We start from the raw sequence: 16,943 nt of genomic DNA, 5'->3' as shown, positions 1-16,943 counted from the left end.
ATATATTTATGGAAAGCAATAAGTTGATATAAATTATAATTATATAAAATTGTACATTAAACCCCAGAATAAGAAAATAACTGAAAAGACAACACTGTTCCCCATCAATGTCACATAATTTGGGTATAGAATCTGTCGTCTGTTGAGTTTTGGGCCAATAAACAGGAAGCGGAAGTGCGTCAGCGGTACGCGCCACTATTTGGATATTTATTAAACGTCAGGATGGCCAGGATCAATTGTCCTCAGACACACACAAACACGCTACATGCAATTAGACTCATACAAACGCCGCATTAGATTCGCATTTTTATGAACGCACAAACATTTATCTAGCAGAGGAATTGAGCAGGCTAAAAATGTCCTTAAAGAGATTGCCTGCTTGGTGTGTGTGTGTGTGTGTGTGGGTGAAGGACAATTAGATAAATACCAAGACACGCACAGCCACTGAAGCTCCTGTCGTCTGCTGTTTTTTTCCTTCCTCTTGCTTTTGTTTTTTTTTGCCCCGTTGGCATTTTTGTACACTCCATGACCCCTGACTCCCAGGTCCTTTCTTTCTTTCCTGCTTTCTTGGCCAGTCAGTTAAGCTGGCATTGTGGCCATCCTTTGTGTGTCCTGTCAGAGGAGCACTGTTGTTGTCCGATAGTTGTAATTGGCCAACTAAAATCATGTGACAAATTAACAGCGCAAAATTTATTGCCTGCCCGCCGCCTTAAGCTGTTGATGAAGAAATATTGTGTGCGTTCGTTCGGTTTGGAATGGGTTTCGGTTAGGGTTTGGCTTGGATTTTGGGTTTGGGTTTGGGTCGGTCTTATCCTGCGACTTTGCTCCGCAGGCATGAGACAGCATTTTGCGATTGCAATCGAGGGGGAAGAAGGAGCAGGACCCACCACAAGGACCTGACTGAGTGTCGAAGACATTGGCAGCAACTCCAATCGGTTGCCTTGCTTACCTGTGGCAATTAAATTGAAAGCCGCCCATTGTGTGCGAGTGTGTGTTTGTATGGTGTGTGTATAATGTATCTAATGGAAATCGCCCCGGTGAGTTGTGGCCACTTCCTTGCCCCAGCTAAGCTGGCAATTAGGATGCGATGTGTGGTCCTTTGACTTGCGCTCAATGGGATTCCAATACCTTTTTTTTTCGAAGTTTGAACAGTTGAAATGCATCAAGTATATCAAGATTCCAACAGTCTAAAAGCTAAGGCTCAGAGAAGCTAAAAATTGAACAGGAATTTATGATGATCGGGTTACAGAAGCAACTGAGTTGTGCATCGAATTTCAAAAGGCTCCTTAAGCGAATATGTTCCCAATAGAATTCTTAAGAATGGATTCATTAACATTTTTTGATGTATTTAATAAAAATGTAAAACTGTTTTGATAATGATTTCGAAATTGTATGGCTCTTTGTGCATTCTTTATTATCTTAATTGGTTCTAATGGAATGTACATCTTTTGTAAATTAAACAATCTTAATTCATTTTAAAATATGTGAAATAAAAACTTCTTAAGTTGATTCAAATTGAATATAATTACCATTTCTGTGAAATTGATTTAAGCACTTTGGAATATTATTACATGAATTGACTATTTAAAAATATTATGAAATGTACAATTTTTGCTAAAGTATTTAAAAAAATTATTTTCATAGTAGTAAATTAAATATTTTTTTATTGTTAAAAAGTACAAAGTATTTAGTATCAGCTTGAATCTTATATATTAAATAATATAATGTTATATTGCAATCGATTTTGAAAAAATATATTTTATAAAGCGCATGAGGAATTTTAATACAAAAGTTTATAGGCTTTAATAAAATTCTTTAAAAACATGCTTCAATATCTGTTTCTTTTAGTGTATTTGTGCAGTGGCGTTGCGTTTGAATTGTTATCCGGACCCGGCGATGTTGTTGTGTGCCGATGCTGATGTTGTTGCGGCTCAAAACATTAATTAATGCGCCTGCAGCCAAATGACGCCATTTTGTATGAGTCGTTGGGCAAAGAACCACACACACACACACACGAAAACACACGGTTGGAATACAACAAAAGTACAACAGACTCCGGCCAAAAAGGGGCGGTGGGCGGTGGGCAGTGGGCAATGGGGCGGGGCCCGAAAGACACCTGCAGGCGACACGGGAATGCGTTGGGCCATGCAAAATGCGTTCATGTCTTATGAACAATGAATTTTAGATGTGCCGCCTCTCTATGTGTGTGTTCATATGTGCATGTGTGTTTGGCCAAAAAACATGCCGCCATCGCACACACACACACACACATTTGCACCTGTGCAAGCAAACATGTTTTCCTCGGATGCCAAATGCCGCTGGCCAGTGGAAAAGAGATGGGCAGCCGGCTGACCAGCGGCCAAAACGAGAGCAAACAACAAGGACACGGCAGGACCAAAACTAAAAGCGACATGTTTTTCCACGCTCGAATGCGGATTTCGGCAAAACAACAACAGCAGCAGCAGGAGCAAAAGCATCAGGATAAAGAAAGCAGCTAGGGGTTCTGGAACCCTCTTGAAGATGGCAGCGTGACGGGATCAAAAATTACGGTTTTTTGTAGACCAATATTATTTTATGTGTCAAAATATGTAGTGCTTATCAATAACAAAACTTAAATTTAAAAAATAATTAAAAAGTACTATATATTTCGAGTTTTTAAGGCATACTGAAATACATATAAAAACTAGAATATTAGTAAAAATGTTTGGGCAAAGATGAATATTAGCTCAAAAAAACTAGAATTAAAAGAAGAATTGATTTTTTTTGCTCCATTTTTTTTATAATCAACATTTATCTATTTTTATGACAAATTATCATACTTATATCAATGGTCCAAAAAGATATAAATTAATTTAAAACTTTCGAAAATTCTTACATATATGGAAATGTATATATTGCAGTTCCTATATCATTTATCTGTTCAAGAGGTTCTATGATAATTTACCTTTGTTCAAGTAACTTAAACGGCTTATCAGGTGGTCTGCTCATCCCTAATTAAGGCTTGAGTAAGAGCAACAGCCGCCGCAATCAAATACACAAAAGCTGCACCGCTGCGAGCACATCCGGTTGGACCCCTTCGCCTCCCCGCCACGCGCACTTCCGCTGCCGGATTGCAATTAAATTAAAATGGCCGGCGGACAAGGGTTTCCGTACACCTTGCCCAACACTATAAATATGATGAAACGAAGTTCGCAGAAGGATTTCTGTGGACAGCAAATTGAAGGCGCTAATGGCGCTGATTTGGCGCATTTTAATTAACCCTTGGCCTTGGCTGAAGGACATTGTCACGCCCGCTCGGCTGATTTGCAAATAGCCAGCCAGCCAGCCCGCCAGCTCCTTGAATATCCTTCAGCAAATAGCAATCGCAATAGCAACAACGACAACGTTGCATTTGTAATGAGAGTGGTGCTTGAGCAAAATGGAAAATTTATTGCGCTGACAGTTATGGGCCCATAACAATAATAAAAACAGCAGCTGCATCGGCAGGGCACAGAGGCACAGGGTCGGTGGCAGCAACAACAAGGATCCATCTGCAGCCCAGCTTGCCCTTTGCCACGGCGACAGCGGCTTCGTCCTGGCGTTGATGATGATGGCAATGATGGCGTTGATAGCCCAACGAGATGCTACTTCAAACTCGACTTCAATTGCTATGCCAGCAAGCCATCCAGCCATCCGCCAACCAGCCAGCCAGCCAGCAAAGGACACTCATTGGTTTGCCTGCCATCCAGCCGTGCAGCCATCCTAGTTGTCCTTCTATCGCCGGTTATGGTCCCTTTGCACCGCCAGAAATTGTCAAAAAATCAGTAATTATTATTATGTATTTTTAAGGTAGTTATGGATATTTATTATTTGGAAACTATTTGAAAAGGTATTGTAAATGTAAATTTAAAAGGTTTTTTTAAATGGAACGAATATATAGATTTATTTTACTAATTATGTAATTATAGATTTATAGATAATTATGGATTTAAATTAACTATAGAATTTATACAATGTTGAATACAATACATTTTGTTTAATCAGAAACAAGTTTTGAAAATATTTTAAAAGGTACTCTAAACGTTATTTTGAAAAGTTAAAGAACTAGGGTAAATATAGTTTCATTCCACATCACATATAAGCATTATAAATATGAAACAATATTGGAAAATATTTAAAATTGTGAAAAAAACGTATGCAAATGTATTCTAATCGAGTGCGGTTACTGAACCGCAGTTAACAGACTTATCTCTATTTTTCTCAGTGCATTTGCACTAAGTGCGCTGCCTCCAAGTGCAGTGTTTCTGTGAATTTTTTTCTTGTTGTGCCCTGCTCATCAGCGTCGCATTTGGTTAATGGCAAAAAAAGAGCCGCCTGTCATAAATGTGTAGCTGCGATGGCAGGCTTTCAACGACGGCGCGTCTATATTGACGGCCATGCAAAATAGATGTCCTGATTTGGCCCCCTGGTCGCCTGGTCGCGTGTTAAGTATACGCAGTGTGGCCGCGTTAAAGCCGTTCGACCTGACTCGGCAGCTTGAGGCGAGCTTTAAGCCGGCGAGGCATGCCACAAGACACGTACCGGGCGTCTAAAAGTGCAAACAGTCTGGCTATTTATGCACAACAAAATGCCACGAATTGCCGGCAACAAAAGGTGGAATTTGGGTCCACTTGACTGGAGGTTACCCTATAATAGGTTGGTCAGGATCAAGGGTAATATGTAAACACTATGTAGATATTTATTTATTTAGAAAGGGAAGACAAGTTTTCTTAGAAAACCCTTAAGTACTTATTTATAAACGGAAAAATATCTTTCTTAAGTTTTTTGTTTAAAGTAATAAACAGTAAACATTACCTAATGCACAATATATATGGTGATTTTTTTTATTACCTAGCAAGGCGTGAGTAAAAATCCTATATTTTTGCTGTTACAATGAAAATAAAATTTCACAAGTTTATTTTTAATATTAATTATACCCATAATATTTAAAGTCATTGGAAATTCTGATAAAATGTCTTTTCAATAACTAATTATTTTTAAAGTTTTATGGCTAATTTACGGGTTCATCCCTGATTCTTGGAATCAATTAATGGCAGAACATTTTCCATTCGTCTTTACTATTTTACCTTAAGCTCAACATGGTTTCTTTTTCTCCACACAAACAGAATTCCGCACACACATATAGTATTTTAAACATTTTTATTGTGCAACCTAATGGCCGTTTTGTTGTTTGCGTCTGGTGCCTCGATACGAGGACCTCAAACACACATATGTGGAGGGAGCTTTCTTTCTGCCACAAAACTGTTTCGCTAATGCACGATTCTCGTCTGATGCCGTTGAAGAGGTAAACTAGCCCAGCTTAGCTCCACCAATTGAATCCTTGAGTGCTGCATTCCACAAACCCACACACCCATCCAACATCTAAAGTCGGATAGTTTAAGATTTTTAAACATGCTCGGGCTTACAATAAGCATATTTACACATTTTACCTCTTGATATTCGCACCTGCGGGGGCGTATGAGTGTATTTATTTATTGGGAAATGTTTATTGCCAGCAGATCTTAAGAATCCTTTGGTGAATCTTTGCCACGTCCCGGCAATTGCTCATAAATAGCCAACAGCAAAAGCCATGACTGCCATGGGGCAGCAAATTATGAATTATAGTTTCCTTTAAATAAATTTCTTGTGCTCCGCGTTTTCCGTTAGCTGTTCTTTAATTTTATTTATTTTCCTGTGCGTTGCGACAGTCTCTGAGAATTTACGAGTTCGCCTAATTGCATGCGACAATAAATTGTCCAACTGCTAAAAATTATGTGCACAATTTTTCGCACTGTATTTTCGGTGGATCGCTGGCTCCTTCTCATTTTTTTTCTCTGTGAGGTCAGTCCGTGTCGACATCCGACATTTTTGGCCTCTTGCTGTGATTTTATTTATGCCCCATAATGCTGAATAAAGTGCAGCCTCGTCGGAATTGAAACGGATATTAAGCACTGTAGCCTCATCGGAGATTCACGGCTAAAAATATTAAATTTGCATTCGAACACATTCAATCATATTTCACCATATCCTTTTGCTGTTGAGCGTTGAATATTATTATATTTTTCGCAATTAACAAATTATACGCATTTTCATTCACATGCAAATATTTTCATCACCGCTTCGCTTGGTAACTTATTAATTTTGAATATAGTTTACAGAATCCAGGAAACGACATCAAGTTGCCAAATGGCGTGGAAAGTCAATAAACGTCTATCTGATATGTAAATTCAACAAGCGAAAGTCGGCTCTATGGATTTATTGCGAGTTTTATTAAGCTCTTCGATTGGAAATGCAATTTAAATGAGTTAACCAATTATTAGCAAGCATTTTTTGGTAAATGAGAAAAGTTAATTAGCTTATTGATAAAAACCGACGTGACACCTTCAATGAATATTTATTATTAGATTATGTTGTTCCATTTAGTTAAATTTTGAACTAATAGAAAATATATTGATTTTTATACCCGTTACTCGTAGAGTAAAAGGGTATACTAGATTCGTCGGAAAGTATGTAACAGGCAGAAGGAAGCGTTTCCGACCCCATAAAGTATATATATTCTTGATCAGGATCACTAGCCGAGTCGATCTAGCCATGTCCGTCTGTCCGTCTGTCCGTCTGTCCGTCTGTCCGTCTGTCCGTCTGTCCGTCTGTCCGTCTGCCCGTCTGTCCGTCTGTCTGTCCGTCCGGATGAACGCTGAGATCTCGGAAACTATAAGAGCTAGGCTATTGAGATTAGGCGTGCAGATTCCTGAGCTTCTTACGCAGCGCAAGTTTGTTTCAGCAGAGTGCCACGCCCACTCTAACGCCCACAAACCGCCCAAAACTGTGGCTCTTACAGTTTCCATGCTAGAATAAAAATTTTAACTGAAATGTATTGTTCTCATCAATACCTATCGATTGACCCAAAAAAAATTTGCCACGCCCACTTGAACGCCCACAAACCGCCCACAAACTTCAAAAAATCGTAAATATGAACGCGGATATCTCGGAAAATATCAAAGATAGAGAAATGGGATTTCAGATTTAGATTCCGTAGGCTTGAGCGCAGCGCAAGTTTGTTACGCGAATATGCCACGCTCACTCTAACGCCCACAAGCCGCCCAAGCCTGTGGCGCCCACAATTTTCATGCTATATACAAAATTTTAACCTAAATGTATTGGTTTCGTCAATACCTATCGATTGATCCAAAAAAAAACTTTGCCACGCCCACTCTAACGCCCACAACGCTTAAATCTGTCTACCGTCGGTAGGTGGCGCATTTCAATCTCGCTTTGCTGCTTGCATATCTCCATTTTCTTTTGGTCCCTTTAGCTGAGTAACGGGTATCTGATAGTCGAGGTACTCGACTATAGCGTTCTTCCTTGTTTTTATTATTATTTATGTTTATGTATTTTAATGGCTTTTAAAATGGGAACCCATAACTGCACATAAGAATTCCATAACATCAGTTATTAGATCCCGATTTAGACGTGGGATACCTCTATGAATTAATGGTTGAACTCCCTATTATTCTACCTTCAAATATTTCTTTTAAAAGGGGGTCAACATTTTGACTCATTTTCATGTTAGATTTTTGCGAAATTTCAATGGCTTTCTGAATGGGAGCCCCAAATTTCCCTTCCATAACCTAACCACTGTTAAACACAGTTTCTTAAACGAGGACTTAGTCTCGAAAAGCTAGTTTTAAAATAAAATGCAATTAAAGTTTATTTTTGAAAGCTTTATCTTCCTGCTTTCAAAGTCGTATAATCTTGAACGAGTTGTTTTCTAACTTGTAAGTCAAAAACTTGGGAAATACATTGTTTGATCAACTCATTCCGAACACGTTCTTCATTTCCGTGGATGTCTCCGCTAAATATTCCGAGAGCTCTCACGCTTCGCTTCCGTCCACCACATGCTCCAGTGCATCTCAAACTGTCACTGCGTATTTGCATTTACAAATACAAAAGTTTGCGTTGCCTTCAATCCCCTGCCCTCTGACCTCCCGATTTCCGATCCTAGATAAACTTGTCCCCCCAGAAATGTTTGTCACACGTTTAAATGTCAAGTACGCGAAAGCTAAAGACAATTTCTAAGCAAATCGCACAAAATGCAATGCAAACCACATAAAAATGTCAAAGTTTTTGGGAAACGCTCGGTGACGGGGCAAGACGCCCTCCAAAGAATCCTTCCTTTTGTGAGAAATGTAAATTTTATCATTCGCTGGAACTAACTTTTACAATTTCATTATGTTTCATTTGCATCGCGGCGTTGAATGCAAATGTGCCACGCCTTTCAGTGCGTTTAGCCAAGTCGAAACTACATATCCGTAATAATAAGCAGGTTGAAGGTTTCTTCAAGACCCAAGTTCCAACTTGTGATTACCCGTAAATGCATCGGTTTACCTTTACAGATTTATTGTGAAAAATCATAACATAAGGTTTTAAAAAATATATTTTTATGGAAACATGGTAAGAAATCCTTTAACATTATATTGGAATACTTTAAGGAAAGGTTCAAACATATCTTTATTGAATTATCTTTATTTGGGGTACTTCTTATCTTGAGGGTTTCAGACCTTAAGACTTAAAAACCCTTTTATTTAGATTAAACGTATTTTTAGGATTTTTTTTTGTTTATGATATATTTATAAGTGTTTAGTGAATTCCAATTACAATGTCATGGTCTGTCCTTTTAGATTTTCTTAAAGCTTTCCCTTATTCAACTGTCGGTCAGGTGCTGATGAAGTGAGCTCCCCTTCATTTGTTTTCACTAGAACCTTCGGCGGCAAGATCATTATTAAAGGCTGAAAACTTTTAGCCGGCCCAAGGCTGCTTTACCTTTATGCGTACGTGTGTCTTAAGTAAGGGCTAGAGCGAAATGTAATATAATTAACATTAACAGTTGTTGCGATTTGTTGGAGCGGCAATGCACATTTACCTAATGGCAAACTTTGTCCCAGTGCCAGGCCCGTTTTCTACGGAGATTACTCACACGCCGGGATTAAAAATTCCCTTTCAAGTGTGGTGGCAAGGGCATCCTAATGAGCCCCAGGACCTTATCGCCCCCTACCTACCATACCAAAACCCAAGGCAACCCCAACCCTCTGGCAGCAAATTAACATATGCTTTTTGCGTGGCGCTGGCAGAAAGAAGATTTCTTATTCTATTAGCCGACAGCAGTGGCAATAATTTAATTGGACCATGCGCACTGCGTGTATCCACAAGATACGAAATGAAAAAGGTGGCCAAAAGGGAGAGTCTAGAGCAATTTTTCTTCGTTTCACCTAGCGCCTAATGAGAATGTAGTGGCAGGACAGCCAGTCAACTAGTCAGTTAGTCCTGGCAAAGGGACACTAAAAACGCATAAGCTACAGAACTTTTTGAGCTCCGACTTTGGTCCGGAACGGCACATTATTATTGTTGTTGTATGGGCGGTGTTAATTAAAAGGCAAAACTCATGACACAAACGGAATGTGCGGCCCTCGAGGCACTGCTGCTGCAAATGAATTGTAGATATGTAGATGAACGAATCCTGGGCGAGTCCAGATAGCGTTTGTCGCGTAATGTGCATGAATAATAATTTCCATTAAGATTGTCCCCGAAAACTTGCGGTGACTTCTGATGGGGCTGATGGCTTTGGAGCCCTCACCTCGCCACTGAAAAGTTAAGGTCTTTCAAATGAAAAGTATTATCAAACTAATTATTTTCAATACATTAAAAATTAAGTTAGTAAAATTTAAAAAAAAAATCTTAAAAATCTCTTAAAAATCCACCATTTGACAATAACTGTTTAGACACTTGACTTTAGAAGTCCCTTTTCGCTCCGTGCAGCTCTTCCATAGAAATGCGACAACTTGAAGTTAATTTGTGTAGCTGCTGGAAACCTCTCAAGCTCTTTCGAGCACTATCTCCATTGTAAATTCCGTCTTTCACACCTGTTACACGCAATTATCTCAACCACGGGCCAAGAAGAAACTTCGGGCGGACTGCACTTTGGGCCCTCTCAGAACTCAGAACTCAGTCCCTGTCCCTCCGATAGAGTTTCGTTTCCGTTTCGTGGGGTGGGAAATGAGTTTCGGATTAGAGCACGACCCCCCGTATCACCCTATCATCCCGTTCCTGCCGCCACCCCTTCGCCAGTCATCAGGCAGTCAAAGCGCAGTGTAAGTAGCTTGGGCTAAGTGCCACCAGCAGCACCGCCATCGCCACCCGGGGCTTGGCACCACCAATACCAGTTGTACACTCAGGGGAATTTTTTGGTTTTAAAATAAACTAAAAATATTTATCTTTCTTTGGTGGCTTAGATATATCTTGGATATATAAATAATTGGGCTATATTTTTATTTTATTTTGAGCTTATAAGATTCCAATGGGACAAAAAGTGCTCTTACGATAAACCTACTCTGCAGTAAGAATATTTATTGATTTATATTGATTCTTAAGATACTAACGACAGTTTTATATTTATGGAGAATGCTTTTGTTAGTCTAGCCTTCATAAAAATGATTAAAAAAAATTTAAAAGGACCAACAATTTTGTATACACTGAACTATATGCGTTTTATATTTGAAAGGTCATTTCGAAAAGGTAGATGTCATCCGCGTGCCAGCATTTTTTCTCCGTGTAGCAATACCCGTTGAGTGGAGCACGCACTGATTGCCAGCGAAATGCATGTGAAATTAACCTCGTGCGCTGCTCGGTTTAATTTGCACTCGATGGCTGGCAGTGGGAGAGCGGAAAAAACTTGTGCATTGGCGCTGCATGCCAATGGAGGCGACACGCCGGCGTCCCAAATGTAATTTTCCCTTTGCTCATTTGCTGCCTGACTGGCTGATGGCTGACGACCGAGGACCGAAGACATGGCCATGGCCAAGCCGACTGCACCACTCAACCACTCACTGCACCACTCACTCAACCCGTCAAAGTCACCCACTCAGTTGGCCACGCGTCAAGTTGCGTAGTTGCGACGGGAAGTGTTGAGCAAGTTGTCAAATGGTCTGTGATGGCTGATGGAACAGCGAAAGGGTCTGGTTGACTAATAATTGCGGAAGGGTGGATCACTCTATGCCGGAAGGTCGCTTGGAGTTTTGCAAATTAGCAAAAGTTACGCATTAATGCTTAAACATTTCGAACTTACCATGGAATTGAATAATATTTTAGAAAAAATGTATCGCAAAATATGCGCTGTAAGTTTAAGGTCTTATGACACTGGCTAGATTTATAGTTAACTGTTCGGATTTTTTTTTTAAAGGTTCTGACCAGATAATCATGATTTAACGTACAAATTTTTTAAAATGTTTGTAAGCTGTAGACCACATTTTCTCCAAAAATCATGCTAGTGTCATAAGGTTTAATAAAAATTTAATGCAGTTTTATTATTAGCCCCACTAATTTATCAATTTTCATCTTCCTAAAAACTGATTAAGAACAATATAAAGATGAAAAATGCAAAAACTTAATCAAGGCCAGTTTTAATTCTTTATAGGTTGACATGGATTTGAAGCGGATTTAACAGCACTCAATTACCATGGCCAACGCATCTGCAAACATTGATAAGCCGCTTAACTGGCCATACTTTTCTCACAATTTATGGCTCCAATGCGCGTGCACACATAAAAGTGCGGTTCGTTTATAATGAATGCTTAATAAGCATTTGTCGAATACATAAGCAATGTCCATTAAAATTGATTTCATTTGCTATGCAATTTACAATTCATCTTCGTTATAAAACGCAGCCAGGCAGGGAATTTCGCGGCACTTATCCAAACCGAAAGCCCAACCCATCCAAACTCACCTATCCATCCATCCACAACCCACAAGTGCGGACTCTACATAAACTATTCATTTCAGTTCAATAACAAAGCCGGTGCCAAAGCCCCAAGCAGGGCCCATATGTGTTCATTCCATTGAGTTATTCGCCGCATTAACGAAATCAACATTTAAATTGCAAATTGTGTGTATTTTGATTGAAAAATGCCGCGTTGACGACCCATCCGCGGATCACAGATAAACTGACTGACTGGCTAAAGAGAGGTGGAGAATCGCCATATAACAATGGTTCTGGTTTGGTTTGTTTTACTGTACTCGTTGGCAGCTGCTGTCTTCACACATTCGCCCGCATGCAATTTGCTGCTCTTTTGTGCAATAAAAATAACGCACAACAACGAAAATTTCATGCGCATTAATGTGCGACATTTGAGAAATGGGGCCTGGACTCTCGAGCTCAGCTTGATTTTCATCAGAATGGTGTATTTATGTTGTCGTTTTTGAATACACGGTACTTGTTCAGTACTTAGATATGTTGCCTTTGCTGGAGGTTATGCAATAGGGATAAAAAGTCTGAAGTATTGGTGATAAAAAATATAGATCATTTTTTGTCAAACAAGTTAATATTTTACATTCATAAATATTTCTGGCAATAGAATTAAATACTTATCTGTCAAAACTGTTAAAGAAATTATTTTTACAAAACTTTTAAACTTGTTTAAGTGTACAAAAGTATGCAACAATAAATTTCTGAGTTTTATTCTTACAGTATACTCTTAGACACCTTTATGATTTCAAACGAATATCATAATTGATTAAGGCATATAAGCTGCGCCGATTTAAGTACCAGGTATCTCAAAGTCGTGTAAGTGTTATTCGCATTTCGGAATACCGGCAAAGTGCAATAAAAATGCAAAAGCGAATTCGAATTGATTGAACAGAACCGGACAGGACACATACTTACATCCAGTCACGCACAATGGTTAACAGAGGGGGGCGTGGTCGGGGGCAAGGCCCAAGCAACGGGGAAAACGAGAAAATTATTCATTAACACATGCGTAAAATGCAAAAGGAACATTGCCATAAATAAATAATTGATAAATTGCAGATGAATTTTCATATTTAATGATGTTTAAGTGAGTGGGGATGGGCTGGATGTGCAAATGCCAGTTTTGTTCGCATCTGGGTGTGCAATAATATTATGTTAAAATATACGATTACAATTCGGTCGCCTTTCCTTTTTACGACTCCAGTTGCGTTCGATGTCGCACAAGAGTGCGTATGAAAATTGATTGTTGCTTTATTTATGGCCTCGCACTGGCAAAGTAGACATAAAAAATTAAGACAAACATAAAATGCAATCATGCAGCGCGGTCTGGAAAAAAATCTTCTAGATTTCGCTACCCCACAAAATACGTTTTCTCCATTCGCCTGATTTGGTTTTACGTGCGTCGGGAGACTTTGGGGTCCTGCTCAGTGCTGTCAAAAAAATTAAATGTCTTACAAGCTGTAACAATTTGTTTTTCAATAATTCAATTTATATTAGAATTTTTAGAAAGAAGAAAATATATAATTTTAGCTATAATTTTGTAAGACCTTGGAAATTTTATTTTATTTTTATTATATTTTATTTTTATTTTTTATCTTTTAAAATAACGTACTTTCGCTATAAAAATTAGCCAACTTGTCAACACTAAACCTGCTTTTGAGGTCGCTATATGGCAACCCGGGTCGTGTAATAAAAAGCCTAAAACTTTGCCTCTAACGAGCATCGTTTTTACGATCCTACGGTCCGACATCGAACCAAAAAAAAGTGTGCTGATGGGGGAATTGTAAGGACCTCTGGTTCCCTTTGGAATCTTTCGAGTTTGCCAAATGTTAAGCAAAATTGGCGCATAATGATTCGTAATATGTTTCTGTTTAAAGGGGTTAAGCTGATGGAAGTTCAACATTTGGCGAAACAGACTATCGATCATTTTAAACATAATTAAGGTTGTCAAACATAATCATATAAATATCAAGAATAATTTATGGATATCAATGATTTCGTCGAGGGCAAATTCAAGGAACGTTATATCGTTAGTAAGAAAGATAATTTAATAGTTATTTAAAAATTTTGAACGAAAGAACGAACGAAAGGTATGTAAAAAATTGTTCAAAATTTAGCTAAAACTCTTAAATTTTCCACTTGTGTAATTACCATTTACTTGTACAGTATAAAATCTGTTCTTTTTATTTCCTAACAAAGTGTTCATGCCCTTCTGTAAAAGTGTAGAGGGTTGATTAAGTTTTGAATTTAGTCAGACACAAAGGAGCTCCATTGTTCCACTCAACTGAGATAATCTTCATCCATCTGCAGGCACTTGAGCCTCGAAGGCCCAAACCGGACCTGTAAAATATGTAATTAAACTTAATGAGTGTAAAATGCTCATGTCCTGGCTCGGGCTCAAGCTGCTTCTCGTTCTCAGTTTTAGGACCTGGCTGCGATTTTCGACAGCAGCATCGAATCAAATGCTGTCAAGCAAATCAAGTCATTCATTTGTCAATTAGTTGACAATGGGTCAACTTGAGCTTAACTGCTCCTAAAGCTCACAACCAAAAGGCAGATCGGACAAATGCAGAATGTAATTGCATTTAAGATTTTCTGAAGTCCGGCCAAGAATTACCTTGGCCTTAGGTCTGCTCCGAGTGGAGTCACATTTTGTAATTTGGTATCGCTGATGAAATGCATTTCATTAATATTTATTTGCCTGAGGCCCCTAAGTCATGTCGTACAGGTGAGATTAGCAAGCGATTTGCTTACTGACAAAGGCTTGTTATTTTCGAAAATTAGCAAATTCATATGCCAAAAAATCGTAGGTCTGAGACAAACGCTCTTGATAATTGAGTTTCATTTTTGGCCGAGAAAAATAAAGCTATTTATACGTTAATAAGCTGAGCACAAGTTCGATCCAATCAAATTTTATATATTTCTCATGACCATTAAAATGCATATTTATTCTTTATATTTTTGAAAACGAAAATTTGTTTACACGGTTTTTTTTTTTAAAAATCATGTGGCTGGTTATTAAATTTCTCCATAAGTTCTATTAATACCAAAGTAAATTTTAACATAATGGGATATCATATTTCATCGCATAAAAAATCAACACTAGTATTCTTTTGCTTTCTCAGCACAATAAATTTAAAAACATGTTTATGAAAATAGTTAAGTATCTGTAAAATTATGGCTGACTATCAAGTAGTAGTTAATCCGGTAATAACTCGAGAAATGGTGCAAATCTTACCAAGCGTAATAACCGACAAGATAACCTTGCCCGATATTGTAGAGGATATTAAAAGTCCTGAAGGAGATAGTAAAGCTGACGCAAAATCGACTGAGACTGGGGCAGAAGAAGATGATGCAGAGAAATCGGAAGCGGAAACTGAAATGGAGCAGGAGGATGAGGAACCGGAGGAGTCCAAGAAAGGAGAAGTAAAGTACGCCTGGAATGCTCCCTGCATGATGGTTCTTTTCGAGGATGGCGATCTCAATTGTGCCCTTCATCATCTCGTCGAATCTCTGCAAGATCCTTTTGCCTTGGATGCGGTAGCCGTGCTTTTAGTTCAAGAAAGTCTTGTTGAAGAACTAGAGAATAGAGTGGTGACTCTGATGAAACCATTGGATTCCAGGGTGGCCAATCATCCGTGCTATAAGCGCACCCTTCTCAAGATTGCCGAACTGAAACCAAAAACTGTGGTTGGTCCTTCTGATACTGTATTGCCCGATGCCACGCCCATGTTGGTGCGGGATATTCCCCACAAATTCTTGGGCGAAGGACCCACCGGCATTATCACAATGCACATTTTTCGCACACCCTTTGAGGCAACTCGAATCTATCGCAAGGAATATCCCATGCCCATCGCATCGGTCAGCATCTGGAATGAACGGGTATCCAGCGTCTTTGAAGTCGTTGGCATGATGAATGGCTTGGATACCTTTAAGATCAACTGTTTCAAGGTGGAAATGGAGCCCATCAAACGTGCCTTTGAGCTGCGAAAGTTTAGCGCCTGCATGCATCGGGGCTATCACTATGAAACGCTGCAAGTCAATGGCGAGCGGAAGATTATTATATTTCCGGTGGGAACTATAATTGGTAACTGAAGGGTGAACTAAATAAAGCAGGTGTTTAAAGGCAACTTTAGGATTAAGCCGTTTTATATGGGATATTTAGTATCGTCTTAAATATCTACAACTATGTCTATGTTATTTTTGTATTCTAACGTTCAATATTTCTTTAAAAATGTCGGTTTCAAAAATTGTTTTAGCAATACTTTTAAATTTGTGAATAAGCTATCATAACCCTTTTGAATATTTCCGTTCTACATTTTTCACGCGCAACTACATTAAGCCTTATCTCAACTTATTCAAATGTTATGTGAAAATTAATGGTAACCTTAACTATTAGGCAACCATTCAGTCCGCACCTTTATGGGGGTGTTTCCCAGATATCTAATGCATGCAATCTAATTCAATGGGCTGGGCCTTTCAACAACTATTTACACACAGAAAGCCTGTTGAGAACATTCAGATCGCACTTTTCGTTCGCTAATCTAAATTAATGCCTCTTACTGCGAATCAGAATAGGCTGTGTGCAGCGATGTTTTATCATTCAATTAAAAAAAAGGGAGGAAAGCACAGAAAACGCGTGCATGGAAAATAGGCGAAATAAACCAGAGGATTTTCGCACATTTCCCCCGTTCGTAAAAGGGGGGAGAATTGGAAGCAATTTGCACCACCCTCCGGACGGAATAATGAAGTGTTTAGTTGATTATCTAAACGCACGGCTCCGTATCCGGATCCGAGTCCGGGCGCACTATGCCTAGTAGTCCTTGTTCCTGGAATTGCTTGGGTTTTTCGGGTAGCGGTTGAGTCAATAATGCGCCAAATAAACAGCTAACAAGTTGGTAATAAAAGAACTCTAAAATTGCCCGAGGTCCGACCGATTCGCTGGAATGCCAGAGCCCAGAGCACCGCGCCCATCTCATTTATTCACCTACACGCAACTGCAGGTAGTTGGCAGGTAACACCGGGCCTGAAAAGTTCAAAACAAAAGCACAGCCATTGGCCATGGAGATATATAGCCGTTGCCATATGTATCTACGGTCGATGAATGCCGCGGGGGCGTGGCACGCAT

At 39.1% G+C, this 16,943-nt stretch overlaps 1 protein-coding gene across 2 annotated transcripts; it reads left to right on the top strand.

Annotated features, from left to right (window-relative positions):
• The first annotated feature begins 14,905 nt into the window (after positions 1-14,905).
• On the top strand, positions 14,906-15,953 carry LOC119560534. Of its 2 annotated transcripts, XM_037874034.1 has the most exons (2): positions 14,928-15,022; positions 15,096-15,953. In XM_037874034.1, exon 2 carries the CDS (start codon positions 15,197-15,199, stop codon positions 15,908-15,910), a length of 714 nt encoding a protein of 237 aa, XP_037729962.1. In that variant the 5' UTR covers positions 14,928-15,022; positions 15,096-15,196; the 3' UTR covers positions 15,911-15,953. The 2 variants fall into 2 exon arrangements, with proteins under 2 accessions (XP_037729953.1, XP_037729962.1); XM_037874025.1 differs by having other exon boundaries at positions 14,906-15,953.
• Positions 15,954-16,943: the final 990 nt, after the last annotated feature.

Source organism: Drosophila subpulchrella, chromosome 3R (genome assembly GCF_014743375.2).
Source record: "Drosophila subpulchrella strain 33 F10 #4 breed RU33 chromosome 3R, RU_Dsub_v1.1 Primary Assembly, whole genome shotgun sequence".
Classification (NCBI taxonomy): Eukaryota; Metazoa; Arthropoda; class Insecta; order Diptera; family Drosophilidae; genus Drosophila; species Drosophila subpulchrella.
This window is presented reverse-complemented; position numbering and strand designations above follow the sequence as displayed.

What these genes read in the sequence shown, in the direction of transcription:
- LOC119560534 (XM_037874025.1), top strand. Translation starts at nt 14,993, where the DNA reads ATGGCTGACTATCAAGTAGTAGTTAATCCGGTAATAACTCGAGAAATG.